The following is a 14,539-nucleotide window of genomic DNA, read 5'->3' as shown; positions in this document are numbered from 1 at the left end:
AAGCCAAAAATGTATAGTTTAGTGGGACTCTAAATCATGCAAGTGATCATGGTTTTAGACCCAGTTCTATTTTCTACCATTTACTTAAAACACTTTCATACAGACAGTGTGATATATACATGCACATTAATTTTAATCTATGCTCTCAGGGCATTTACTTAACATCTGACATGCCCTAATCTGGTATACACACTGAAGAGGTGATTTGTTAACACATTAAACACTCAGAATTATTTGCTCCAGAGGCCATTATTACCAGCAGTTCAGTCACCTTAATGCAGGAGGCCTAGTTAGCTTAATACATGCTAAAAATGAATTTTCAGTGGTAAAATTAATGTTATTCAAGATGTGTACTAGCCACAAATGTCTTACAGGCTCTTTAGCCTTCATAAGAACTGGGCATAAAAATCCAGTGAGCCCCATAGCCTGTACCCTTCAGAAGGAAGCCTCAGGTCAAGATTGAAAACAGGTGCTATGCTTTGTCCCCCATCAGAGGATTTTGTCACCAGATTCTTACTAGAAAGTTAGTTGAATGTTGTTGTTATATCACCAACTCTTCATTGACTAACCTTTACACAAAAGATGCTGCCATGTATCTAAGAACAGAACTGGGACTTCATTGAGATGATAGGACAGGTTGTATGACTGCTTTTGTGTTTGTTTGCTAATAAATGTTTGTATGTTTGGGAGAATTGAGGTTGAGGTTTGCTTTCAGTGTAATAGCTTTATCTAGTCAAGAGACTGTAAGGGAGGCCAAATTATAACTCTCATTTAACCCTGACTAGTAGAAACTAATGGTATCTGCCAAAAAGGACCTGATAATAGGAAACCACCAAAGTGGATTAGGTCAGTTTGCAACAGAAGTCTTCCATCTGTTTCTAGAAAAATGAAAACTAATTCAATTCCTCTATGCTCTTCATAGCCATATTCTTCTTTCTCCTCTCAGGTCACTTACCAATTTTTTCATCTTCCTGTACCATTTTTCTCTCTTCTCTGAAAGCCCTAAGCCAGCGTATCTTCTCCTCCAGCTTCTTGGCAAAGAATAGATGTATCTCCTCAGTCTCCTTGTTGTGAAGCTTGAAGGCATTTTTCATGCTGACATTAAAGTCATCATCTCTGCCATCTTCAATGTCAACTACCTCATATTTATCCATGTCAATGCGGCCTTTGTAGTACAGTATGTCTCTTCGGATCAGGTCCTAGGTGGGAAGGAAGAAAAGGCTTTATACTGGAGGTATGTGGACAGTAGGTACCAGGAGAGATGGCACATGGGCACAGTAGGACGTTAAGACTTCCACTGATTTGAAGTACTAATAGGGGTTATTTTGGTCAAATTTAGGCAAGCTAGTTTAGCATTATGACATTGACAGGTTGGTTAGAAGATGCTCTTACAGAAAACCTTTGTCCTACATCCAAAAACTCTCAGACTCCAGTATCAATCCTTATATGTGTTTGTAAGACTCTGATGGGAAGTAGGAAGCAGTAAGCCACACAAGCATTGCTAGCATAGGCCTTTTCTTTTCCAAAATATTTGTAAGCCTTCTAGAAGTATGAAATAAGCTGGATGGTTGCCTGGGGTATACTTAGGAATTCAAGCCAGCAAGCGAGACCTGCATATCAGAGTGGGTATGAGTGGTTAAGAATAGCAAGGCGGCCACAGCCTGTGCTGGTCAGGAAAGATTACATGGAGAGGGTTGAACACTTTGTACTCCGGGGAATTTTGGAGAAGGCCTAGTCTGGCAGGAGAAATGGGGGTAAGATTGAATAAAAAGCTTCATATATTGACGAATAAATTTCACAAATCTTATTGCGTGAGAAAAATAAAAGTTATAGATGGATACAAACAGTATATTATATTTTATTATTGTTGTTTTACTCTCTGGTATACAGAATTGGATTAATACTCTCAGTCCAGGAGACAGTCATCATTAGTCCATACAAGGTACTCTTATTTCTCTAAGTATTTACTTACTTTTAATAATATATTAAGTTTTGGTGAAACTGCCACCAAAAGCTATGATGCCACAGCAACCTTAAATCCCACACTCAATCATTCCCCTGGTTACTTTTGCATACAGTTTTATCTCATCTACATATATTACACTTATATAAGGTTTAAACAGCTACAAAGAAATGCCACATAATGTTTAGAGATACAGAAATTATATAAAAAAATATGACAATGACACAGGCCAAATTCAAGAGAGTACAGAGAGGAGAATGGGAAAATGGAAGGAAGGACAAAGGAGGGAGCAGAGAGGGAGAGGGGAAAGAATGTATTTGTAATGAGTTATTTCTTAAGTTGGATAGTAAGTACATAGGTGCCCATTATATTATTTTGTATCTTTTTGAATGTGATATTTCATAAATTTAAAAAAAAAAAAAAAAGAAAACCAGAGAGATGGATGATACGACTTGTGGACCTGTGGCATGTAAAGTATAAGTGTCTTTCTGCCCTCACCCTCTTAGCACTGCCCTCAGCTTCCCCTGAGAACACATCTGCTGGGACGTGTGGTGTGGCTGAGTCTGGCCAAGGAGGTCTCATGAGCCCTGTCCTGATGGATGTCTTCACTGGCCAACTTGTTCTCACAAACTCTCCCTCTTGTCTGCCTATATATGGCCTTTAGACAATTTGACAGAATCAGAAATGCTCATTAACTTTTATTAACATTATAAAGTTTGGTTAAACTACTCCCATTCTGCTGAATTGCCTTGCATGCCTCACTTCTCAGCTGCAGGCTACCTGCAAAGAATTTGCTTTTGCAATCCTAACTCTTCACAATGTAGGGTAAACTAGGCTTTTTGGTATGTCTGGGGAAGGCTGTCTTGAAGAATTCCCAACATAGCTCTGTCAATCTTCGAAGACCCAGGCTGTGAAATATAGGTGTTGTTGAATTGCTTTGCAAAAAACAACCTCCACATTGTTCTTTTTCCTCCCATAATGATTGTGCATATAAATAAGCTATGAGTATAGATGGGTTCTGATCTGTTGGGTTCCACTGGCATCAAGTTCACAAGAGAGAAAAAGGTCAGCTATATAGAGTGGGCCAGTTTTGCTCCAAGCTTGCTTCAGAGTCTGGGTTTCTTTTACCATGCTCAAAGTGGACAAGTTCAGTCCTGGACAAAAGGATGGGGTGGTTGCCACGTGCAGACTTTCACAATCCTCAAGAACACTTTGTGAGACTTATGGATAAACAGTGGGCCCTGTCAGTCTAATCTAACTATAAAAGCAGGACAAGCTAAGGAGAATGGCTTGATGTGACCTAGTTTGATCTCATAAAGGCCTGAAACATGCCTTACAATACTTAATACAGATACACATAGACCTGAGAAGCCAGGTCTGGACCACACAGCTAATAGGTGGATGCCTACCTGACTAGAACATAGGAAGCTTTAACCTCCCTTCTATTCCCAATTTCACCTGTGAGACAAGGGAACTGAAGAACTCAATAAAATCTGCTTTTAGCTCCCTTTCCTGCTTCTATTTTCACTAGGACCTGTATCCCCACCTCACTTTACACATGCCTTGTAATGCAAACAGCATATGCACTCCTTGTAAGGGACAAGGAGTTAATGAATTCTCTAGAATAAGTAACATTTAAGAAATGACAAGGACAGAATGACTGGACAGCTATTATATGCGTATTCCAGACAACTGTAACTAGACATCTCAATGCCAAGGCCCCCCGTCTCCAAGGAATAATACCTGGGCCCTCATCTTTGTTCTAACTGGTACCTGAATGCCTTAGAGGACACATAAACCTCAATAACTGCCCCCAGACCCTGAACAAAGATGAGACTCCCCCCTTTCCTTTTGAGTCTCCCAGACACTCTGTATCTGCTCTATATCATATATATATATATATATATATATATATATATATATATGTATATATATATATATATTCATCAATAAACTTTGCTTTCACCCTCCTGCTGGCTCACATTTGATTTCCATCATTTGCGAAGCCAAGAACCCTCTTGGCTGATCCTGCAGTACCCCTTCAGGTCTCTGGACCCAGCCTGCCAGCATCACCCGCAGCTTTCTTTGTCTCTGAGTTGGTGTGTCATAATCATTGTCAGCTTTAAAAACCTTTACTGGTTTCCAAAAAAAATGGAAAGAATTTATGTGATCTTGGAGCTAAATTAAAAGCATCAACTGAAACTCCTATTGTTTCTTTAGGTATTTAAGGATAACAAGAAACTTGAGAGAATTCTGTTTCTGTGGTAGGGAAGCAAGACTAGAGATGTGTGTGGTTAAGGTTCTCCCTTTGCCTTCTCTTTCTAGCTCCCTAGAGGGTTGAATATGAGTTTTCAGACATCAGCTTAGTCATAAACTCAGGTGTAGGAATGTGATAGGATTCATTAAGAATGACCCACTGTTCAAAAATTCCCATCAGAAATGGTAGCTAAGTCCAAAAAGCAGCATGTAACATGCACAAAAAGAGTGTGAGTTAGAGTGTAAAGCCCTGGGTTTGAGTTTTATCTCCTTAACCTGCTAGCTGTGGTTTTGGGAAAGCCATTTTATCTCTCTGAACTTCCAATTTTCTCAACTATGAAACTAGAAAAGTCATCCTTACCTTGTAAAATTGTTGTAAATCTCAAATCTCAACATGCAGCTTCCAGGTCATGAGGCCCGCCTTGTCTGATAAATATGGTGCTGAGCTTTCTTGCTCCCCAACTGATATTTTGTAGGCCTTTAAAATTCCTTTTTGATAAACCTAAAAATCTCAATGTCTCTTTTAGTTCATTTAAATTTTCAAAATAAGTTAAATATTGTGACAAAGAAATAAAGCAAAGGCAACTGAATATTTTAAAACATATAGCTACACCATTGTCCTTGGAAATTCCATATATCCTTTCAGGGTGGGGGTTGTCACAGATCTATACATAGGCTCATACTAATGTGTCCTCCCTGCCCCCAACAATGCCTCCTATTCCAATCGTTCTAGCCTTCATGGTCAAATTTACACATTCTTCCTACTCAAAGAAGCCTTCCCTGACTGCCTTCTCTAGCTCGTCACTGTGGTTTCCTTTCTCTGAATGCTAGCAGTTATTATGAAGACCCTTACACAACTTACATTCAGCCACCACACTGCTGAGTTGCATTAATTCTGTTTCACAGCTTTTAGTCTGTCCATTTAAGCTGTGCCCAATAGTTCTTCCTTGCTTTTGCCTTACTGAGGGGTTGTCCAGGGGAAGACAGATGGCAAAGCCTCAGAAATGTCTCTGCTCAGCTTCTGCACATGGCAAGAGGAAAAAGCCCTCCTGAGCCCTGGTTGCCTGAGGTCCTATTGGGACCAGGCTGCCCAAAAGTCACTTGTTAATGATTGAGTGCTTTCATAGGGTCACAATGAATAGGTGCTTGGTACAGATGTTATTTGGTCATCACAAGTTCCCTGCCTAAATGGGATAGTTGCTAATAGGATACCAGTCTTCCTCCTTTTCCCTTACACTCATCCAAGTTAGAAGATATTAAGGGAGCCAGTGCTTCTCCAGAAGGACCCTGGCAGTCTGCAGACAAGCACCAAGCCTAGCCATGGATCCAGCAAGGAGCCTATCCAAGTCTCTGATATTACATAATTCAAATAGCTGGGAGAAGTTTGAATTTGGTCTCACTGGGTATTCATGGGGTTTATTAAGACACTGTAAAACATTTTGTATAAATGACAGATGCTGCAATCTGGGGCCTGTAACTCTTAAGGATTGCTGCCTCTCTTACTTGCTTGTCAGTAAAGTCTTCCCTCTTTAGAGAGGGACCTTATTTACTCCCCACCACTAGCCTGGACCACCCTGGGATTTCTCTCCAGATCTTGAGGAAGGCATGGACAGGACTTATATTTCTCATTATTATATTCCAATATCTAGAGTACATTATTAATAACAAAATAATAACAGCAACAACAATGGCAGAAGTCAACACTTAGCATATATCATGTGCCAGACACTATTTCAAATGCCTTGCATTTTTCCCCAGCTTTATTGAGGCCTATTTGACAAATAAAGATTTTATATACTTAAGGTATACAATGTGATATTTTGATATAGGTATATGTTGTGAAATGATCATGATTATCAGGCTAATTAGCTTATCTATCATCTCATATGGTTATTTGTGTGTGATGAGAACACAAGATCTGCTTTCTTAGCAAATTTCAAGTATACAATACAGTATTGTTAGCTATGGATACCATGTTGTACAATAGCTCTCCAAAATTTATTCATCTTGCATAACAAAAAGTATTTTACTCTTTGACCAATATCTCTCCATTTCCCCCACCCCCACCAGCCCCTAGCAATCACTATTCTACTCTCTGCCTTTGACTTCGACTGCTTTAGATTACACATGTAAGTAAGAGCATACAGTATTTACCTTTCTTTGTCTTATTGTTTTAGTATAATATCCTCTAGGTTGATCCATGTTGTCACAAATGACAAAATCTCCTTTTTTAAGCTAATATTACACAGTGTGTGTGTGTGTGTGTGTATCACATTTTCTTTATGCATTCATCCCTTGACAGCTAAATGCTTTGCATTTATTAACTTAAATAATCTTCACAAAAATCCTACAAGGTACACACTGTTGTAGCCCCATTTTATGAGGATATGTAGACATAGAACCGTTAACTTACCCAGAAACAAAAGCTACTAAATGGTAGACTTGGTCTTTGAGTCCATACTACCTGGCTCTAAACTCTGTGCTTGTTTGGGGAGCCTGGGTGGCTCATTCAGTTTCCCTCTCTAAAGCTCCCCCACTCTCATTCTGTCTCTCTCTCAAAAATAAACAAACATTAAAAATTTTTAATAAAAAATGTAATATATGTCTGTTTAATCACTGTATATACTGCCTCCCAACAAAGATTTGCTGAATGAATGCGTATTAACAACAAATAAACAGTAACAGTATCAATAGCTAGCATTTACCAAGTACTTACTATGTGCCAGGCACTGCAAATGTATTGTTTAATTTAACCCTCACAGCCTCTCTTCTATATAGATACCATTATTATTTCCAGTTTGCAGATGAGGGTATAATACTAGGCACAGAGAATTTGTCCAAGGTCATACAGCTCATGGAAAAAAGGTAATTGGTGCACTTTCGTCTGGCCCTAGAACCCATGTTCTTAACACTATACTTCATTACTTCCCATTACCTCAGGTGATCCTCCTCAAAGCCTCCTGAGATGAATTCTATCATCAGCCTGATTTGGCACTGAGGAAAATAAGGGGATAAAGTTAAAAAACTGGCCCAAGTTTAGAGACAGTAGAGTCTAGGACCCAGGTGTTCTGGTTTCAAATCCCCATCTCCTTTGTGCTCTATCCCCAGTTTCTTTTGCTACTGTTGCATTTCTGAGTTCCAAATGGCTCATCCTCCAAGTCTGGCCCTTCAGTGAAAGAAGAAATGGCCCAACTGCAGAAGTTCCTTGAACTTTCTCCAGCGTTATCATACTCTATGTAATTCCTGATCCTTCCAGAATACAATTAAACCAACATAAATAACTAGTAATTATGACACAGCGGAAAACAGAGTATGTCCAGGATGGTATAATTAAAAACAAAGAATACAGGGGGAAAAGCTGTTCAGGCCAACTTCAGGCTGTAGGAACATTAGAGGATGCCTGAGGAGAGAGGAAAGGAGATCTCCTCCCCTCCTCAGAAGAAAAAGTAAATTGAAAGGAAAAAAAAAAGGAAACAAAAATCCCCAAAGCACCAAATTAACTTCCAGTATAATCATCTAAGGAAGAAAATAACAAAACACATGCATAACTAAACTAACAGGACAGTGGGATGCAGAGGAGCATAGACAGCCATCATGGAAGACAAGAAGATAGAAAACAAAGTCTTATTCTAGATTTTTAAAAAGGAAACTGACAAAGAGGGAAAATAGCAAAAGTTAAAGAAGCGGTCACAAAATTAGATACCACTGATGTCTTTCCCCACCTACTATAATGGCCACTTCATTGGGAGCTGGGGATAATGAAGAGGGAGGGGCTTATGCTCCTGAGGTGGCCATCTCCTTCAGGAAAGAAGGGGTTGGGGTTACCTTCTTGCAGAGGACCATCTGGTGGTCAAACAGAAAGAAGACCCGCTGCTGGTTGCGGCCATAGGGCTGGTAGATCCAGGCCATCTCCCCAGTGTAGATCAGCTCCGAGCTCCTGTCTAGGATGTCCTCACCCTGGGAAGAACATGTGATAGTGAGAGGCAGCCAGGAAGGAGGGATGGCCCTGTCACCTGCCTGGAAGCACCTAAGGCTGGGCATAGACTAGGGCAGTAGGAGTAGAGAAAAGGCCTGGTGGGAGAGAGGGATAGAGAGAAGGACCCCTGGGAAGTCCCGGAGTTGGAAAGACCCATACTTTTGTTTATCCTGAGGCCAAATGAGCCCTACCACCCAGGACTGCTATAGTCCCTCTATGGCAGCTGCTTTCTAGCACTACAGGCACCAAGGTTCATTCTGGTTCCATGAGGTTCATATTCTCTCTCTCTCTCTCTCTCTCTCTCTCTCTCTCTCTCTTTTCCTCCTCCTCACTTTTCTCTATGAATTTATCTTTCTATACCAGTCCTAAATGCCAGATCTTGTCTCTTAGTCTCTTTTTTTTACTTGAAGAATAAGCCTAAGCAAATAACAGAAGTTTCTCTGCTTCCCCAATGAGTAAAAGGGGATAGGGGAGGCCAAGAAGGAAACAGTGATAGATGGAGAAAAAGAGAACACAGTCACTGTCTTAAAATTGTTTTTTTTTCCTTCTCCCCTCAGTTCACTAAAATATATCGATTAAATAGGAAACTTTACAACCACATGATTCTTTGGTCTGTTATTCACAGCCTGAAATGACTTTTCCTCCTTGCTACATAGTAAGACAAAAAAAGTACCAAGACACTTAACTCCTAGCTAATTCAATTCTACAGAGTTTCCAAAGCCCCTTTTTTACAGCACCTCTGCTAGCTCAGAGGTATGTGGAGATATATGTCAGATGCCAAGCCAGATTTGTCCCCTATTCTCAAGGAGCTTACAGTCAGTGGAGGAAACTAATGCAGGTGTGCACAGAACTCAGGGAATACAAGGCAAACCACAGCAAAGCCCTGGGCATAGGGGTGAATGTTCTAGGACTTATATGAAGATAAGGACAAAGACCAGTGGTCCAGTACTCAGGAGAATTAATATTAGCATCTATTTGCATCATAAATTGGGCTACATACTTTCACTCTAAACCTTCTAAGCCACAAGAGAACCCTGGGAGGGAGAGAATTTCTTAATCTTGTTTTATAGTCCAAGGTACAGAGATGTCAGGTGATCAGCTAAGGTCACCCAGCTTGTTAGCTAGAGACCCATAACTCAACCCCAATTCTGTGGCTCCAGAAAGTATGCTCACTCTTTCCACTACATTATGATGTATCTAGGCCAGTCAGTCCCTTCTTTTCTCTGGGTTTCAGTTTTTCCAGATATTAAATGAGCTACATGAGGATGATATCCAAGGCCCTAGCCCTGATACTCTAATTCTAAGATGTCAGCTTTGCGCCCAAAAGTTTCAAGTCAAGGTTACAGTAGACCCCATGCATCCTCCCATAAACAGTCAGAACAAATAGGCTAGGCATGGCAGTAGGCCAAAGAGAGGGGTAGCTGGAAATGGTGTTCTTGAGCATACCACTTTTTCAGTCTAAGGGATGAGAAGGAAAAGGGGAGCTCAGTGGAAATATTTTCTAATAATATAACCTCAAAAAGAAAGTTAAGAGATAGCACTGTGATTCCAAACTCTATTTCATGGGTATCTTGGAACTTAAGTAAACATTCACCCTTGAGAGGCCCACATACTAACAGAACTTCTGGGACAAGAAGCCCACAGGGTGAGGGATTTGTGCAGGACTTTCCTGTTGGGTGGATAAGGAGCTGAGAGTGGTACCAGTCTGCCAGGTCCCACCCTGAGGCAGGCCAGAAGATGTGCCACAGTCCACTTTGAATATGTATAAAGTGAAAAAAGCTATAAAAATGGGTCAGTGCCAAACAAAGTTGGCCAAGATAACATTTTTTTCAGGATGACTTCTTTTTCCTTTTTCAAATTTTTATTTAAATTCTAGTTAGTTAACATATAGTGCAATATTGGCTTCAGGGGTAGAATTCAGTGATTCATCACATACAACACCCAGTGCTTATCATAAGTGCCCTCGTTAATACCCATCACCCATATAGCCCATCTCTCACCCACATCCTTCCAACAATCCTCAGTTTGTTCTCTGTCTTTAAAAGTCCCTCATTGTTTGTCCCCCCCCACCATGTGTTCATCTGTTTTTTTTCTTAAATTCCACATAAGAGAGAAATCATATGTTATTTGTCTTCTCTGACTTACTTATTTCACTTAGCATAATACATTATAGCTTCATCCACATCATTGCAAATGGAAGGATGAATTTTATAATTACACTTGCTAAACTGAGGATGATCGGACCAGGATACCACTCAATATCATCTTGTCCACCTACCATAACAGACAGGAGCATTCTAGTTCTTTTTTTAAGTACTTGCCACACATAATTCCACTAAGAAAAAAAATAAGAAAGAGAAAGAAAGAAAGAAAGAAAGAAAGAAAGAAAGAAAAGAACAAACTTGCCACACATAATGCCACCAAGGGAAAAAAAAAACAAGAAGGAAAGAAAGAAAGAAAGAAAGAAAGAAAGAAAGAAAGAAAGAAAAGACAAGGAAGGAAAGACAAGGAAGGAAGGAAGGGAGGAAGGAAGGAGAGAGGAAGAGACGGAGGGAGCGAGGGTGGGAGAGAGAGAGAGTGAGAGAGAGAGAAAGGGAAATATACTCCTGTGCTCACCAAGCTGATTGATACCAGGCAACTCACATATCCTCTCTGTGTGTTGGTTTCCTTATTTCTACAAAAAATGCAATCAAAATGATATAAAACACATGTAAAGAATATTACTAATTGAGCTTCAAGTGGAGCTTGACTCTGCAAAGGCTGTAAGTCCAGAGGGAGAGAGAAGTCCATCTTGTTCCTGGCTTGGTCAGTCTCCAAAGAAAGAGGAAAGAAGAGCACCAGAAACTCCAGACTGGTGCTGGCTGAAGCCAAGTCCTGCCAATTCCAGCCAATTCCAATGCCATAAAGGGTCAAATTGTGTCAAGGTAGGGTCGCAATGTGGCTGTGCTACACTGAGTTTCCTAATCCTTAAAATGAGGGTAATAACAGGGGCACCTGGGTGGCTCAAGTCTGTTAAACATCCGACTTCAGCTCAGGTCATGATCTCATGGTCTGTGGGTTCAAGCCCTGTGTCACACTCTGTGCTGACAGCTCAGAGCCTAGAGCCTGCTTCAGATTCTGTGTCTCCCTCTCCCTCTGCCCTTCCCCACTCACGCTCTCTCTCAATCTCTCAAAAATGAATAAACATTAATAAAATTAAAATGAAAGAACACAGAACATGGCGGCATAGGAGGACGCTGGGTTCACCTTGTCCTGCTGATCACGTAGATTCCACCCACATCTGTCTAAATAACCCAGAAAACCACCAGAAGACTAGCAGAAAGGACTCTCCGGAGCCAAGCATAGACAAGAGGCCCACGGAAGTGGATAGGAAGGGTGGAGAGGCAGTGCATGCTACACGGACTGGCAGGAGGGAGCTGACGCGGTGGAGGGGTAGCCCGCCCAGCAAGGCAGAGCCACAGAGTCTGGCTTGCAAAAGTGGAGGGGCTGGACTCCTTGAGTTCTGACAGCCAGCAGGACTTAACATCTGGAATGTTAAAAGTCAATGGCTCTGCTCTTGGAGAGCGGGGAGGGCGAGAGTGCACTGGGAGGGAGAGTTGTTGAGCCATGGAAGACAGAGCTCACCTCGGTGGGGAACAAAGGCACTGGCAAGCGCCATCTCCCTCTCCCATCCTCCAGCTGAAACCCCAATCCCTGTCATGGAACTTGCTCCCACTGCGCAAACACTCAAAGCTGTGCTTCTGTGGACCCATCCCTCCAACGGATCTGCCTCCCTCCCAGTGCTGCAGGGCCCCTCTGAAAGGGGACCACCTAAGGCAAAGCCAGCTAAGCCTGCCCCTCCCACCACTGTGTACCTTGCAGATCAACCCCGGATAATACCCCAGATCCCATGAAAGCATCACCACAAGCCTGGCAGTGTGCAAGTAGCCCAGAGAGGGGCCACACCACTCCACAGTGAGTCCTGCCCCTGGGAGATGGGAAGATAAGGTACACACCATTCTGACTGTGTCCCCAGCAGTGGGCTGGGGAAAGACATCCAGTCTGACTGTGGCCCCACCCACCTACAAAAGTTACTCCGGACAGTACAGGGGCGGTGCCCTGCATCTTGGAGACACCCCAGGGACTACCCAAAATGACAAAATGGAAGAATTCTCCTCAAAAGAAACTCCAGGAAGTATGGACAGCTAACAAATTGATCAAAAATGACTTAAGCAATATAACAGAACAAGAATTTATAATAATAGTCATAAAATTAATCACTGGGCTTGAAAAAAGCATAGAGGACAGCAGAGAATCTATTGCTACAGAGATCAAGGGACTAAGAAATAGTCATGAGTAGCTAAAAAATGCTATAAATGAAGTGCAAAATAATACAGAGGTGGCCATAGCATGGATTGAAGAGGCAGAGGAGAGAATAGGTGAAGTAGAAGATAAAATTATGGAAAAAGAAGAAGCTGAGAAAAAGAGAGATAAAAAAATCCAGGAGTCTGAGGGGAGAATTAGAGAACTAAGTGATGCAATCAAACGCAACAAAATCCGAATCATAGGAATTCCAGAAGAAGAAGTGAGAGAGAAAGGGACTGAAGGAGTATTTGAACAAATCATAGCTGTGAGCTTCCCTGATCTGGGGAAGGAAAAAGGCATTGAAATCCAAGAGGCACAGAGAACTCCCTTCAAACGTAACTTGAATCGATCTTCTGCATGACATATCATAGTGAAACTGGCAAAATACAAGGATAAAGAGAAAATTCTGAAAGCAACTAGGGATAAACACGCTCTAACCTACAAAGGGAGACCCATAAGACTAGTGGCAGACCTATCTACTGAAACTTGGCAGGCCAGAAAGGAATGGCAGGAAATCTTCAATGTGATGAACAGAAAAAAAAAAAAATATGCAGCCGAGAATCCTTTATCCAGCAAGTCTGTCATTCAGAATAGAATGAGAGATAAAGGTCTTCCCAACAAACAAAAACTGAAGGAATTCATCACCATTAAACCAGCCCTACAAGAGATCCTAAGGGGGATTCTGTGAGTGAAATGTTTCAAGGACCGCAAAGTACAGGGACATCACTACAAGCATGAAACCTACAGACATCACAATGACTCCAAACCCATATCTTTCTATAATAACACTGAATGTAAATGGACTAAATGATCCAACCAAAAGACATAGGGTATCAGAATGGATAAAAACAAACAAACAAACAAACAAAAAAAAAAAACAAGACGCATCTATTTTCTCTGCACAAGAGACTCTTTTTAGACCTGAGGACACCTTCAGATTGAAAGTAAGGGATGGAGAACTATCTATCATGCTACTGGAAGTCAGAAGAAAGCTGGAGTAGCCATACTTATATCAGAGAAACTAGACTTTCAATTAAAGGCTGTAACAAGAGATGAAGAAGGGCATTATATAATAATTACAGGGTCTATACATCAGGAAGAGCTAACAATTATAAATATCTATGTGCCAAATATGGGATCCCCCAAACATATAAAACAATTAATCACAAACATAAGCAACCTTATTGATAAGAATGTGGTAATTGCAGGGGACTTTAATACTCCACTTACAACAATGGATAGATCATCTAGACACAGGACCAATAAAGAAACAAGGGCCCTGAATGATACAATGGATCAGATGGACTTGACAGATATATTTAGAACTCTGCATCCCAAAGCAACAGAATATACTTTCTTCTAGAGTGCACATGGAACATTCTCCAAGATAGATCACATACTGGGTCACAAAACAGCCCTTCATAAGTATACAAGAATTGAGATCATACCGTGCACACTTTCAGACTACAATGCTATGAAACTTGAAATCAACCACAGGAAAAAGTATGAAACACCTCCAAAAGCATGGAGGTTAAAGAACACCCTACTAAAGAATGAATGGGTCAACCAGGCAATTAGAGAAGAAATTAAAAATATATGGAAACAAATGAAAATGAAAAGACAACAATCCAAACGCTGTGGGATGCAGCGATGGCAGTCCTGAGAGGAAAATACATTGCAATCCAGGCCTATCTCAAGAAACAAGAAAAATCCCAAATACAAAATCTAACAGCACACCTAAAGGAAGTAGTAGCAGAAGAACAAAGCCACCCCAAACCGAGCAGAAGAAGAGAGATAATGAAGATCAGAGCAGAAATAAAAAATACAGAATCTAAAAAAAAAAAAACAACAAAAAAACTGTAGAGTAGATCAATGAAACTAAGAGATGGTCCTTTGAAAAAATAAACAAAGTTGATAAACCTCTAGCCAGGTTTCTCAAAAAGAAAAGGGAGAGGACACAAATAGATAAAATCATGAATGAAAAAGGACTTATTTCCAAT

At 40.9% G+C, this 14,539-nt stretch overlaps 1 protein-coding gene across 10 annotated transcripts in view; it reads right to left on the bottom strand.

Moving 5' to 3' along the window:
* ARHGEF9 (Cdc42 guanine nucleotide exchange factor 9) overlaps positions 1-14,539 on the bottom strand; it is a 199,000-nt gene that overhangs the window by 21,194 nt on the left and 163,267 nt on the right. For 9 of the 10 annotated variants that reach the window (XM_019436682.2, XM_019436687.2, XM_019436683.2 and 6 more), the window contains 2 exons: positions 8,045-8,176; positions 956-1,199 (listed from right to left, as the gene is read on the bottom strand). In XM_019436682.2, coding sequence (XP_019292227.1) covers positions 956-1,199; positions 8,045-8,176 — 376 coding nt within the window. The remainder of the gene's footprint in view (positions 1-955; positions 1,200-8,044; positions 8,177-14,539) is intronic. The other variant, XM_053891550.1, reaches the window with a different exon arrangement.

The sequence above is a fragment of the Panthera pardus genome, unplaced genomic scaffold (genome assembly GCF_024362965.1).
Source record: "Panthera pardus isolate Hobbes unplaced genomic scaffold, ASM2436296v1 HiC_scaffold_27, whole genome shotgun sequence".
Taxonomy (NCBI): Eukaryota; Metazoa; Chordata; class Mammalia; order Carnivora; family Felidae; genus Panthera; species Panthera pardus.
The sequence above is the reverse complement of the archived record's forward strand: the minus strand, read 5'-3'. Positions and strand labels throughout refer to the sequence as shown.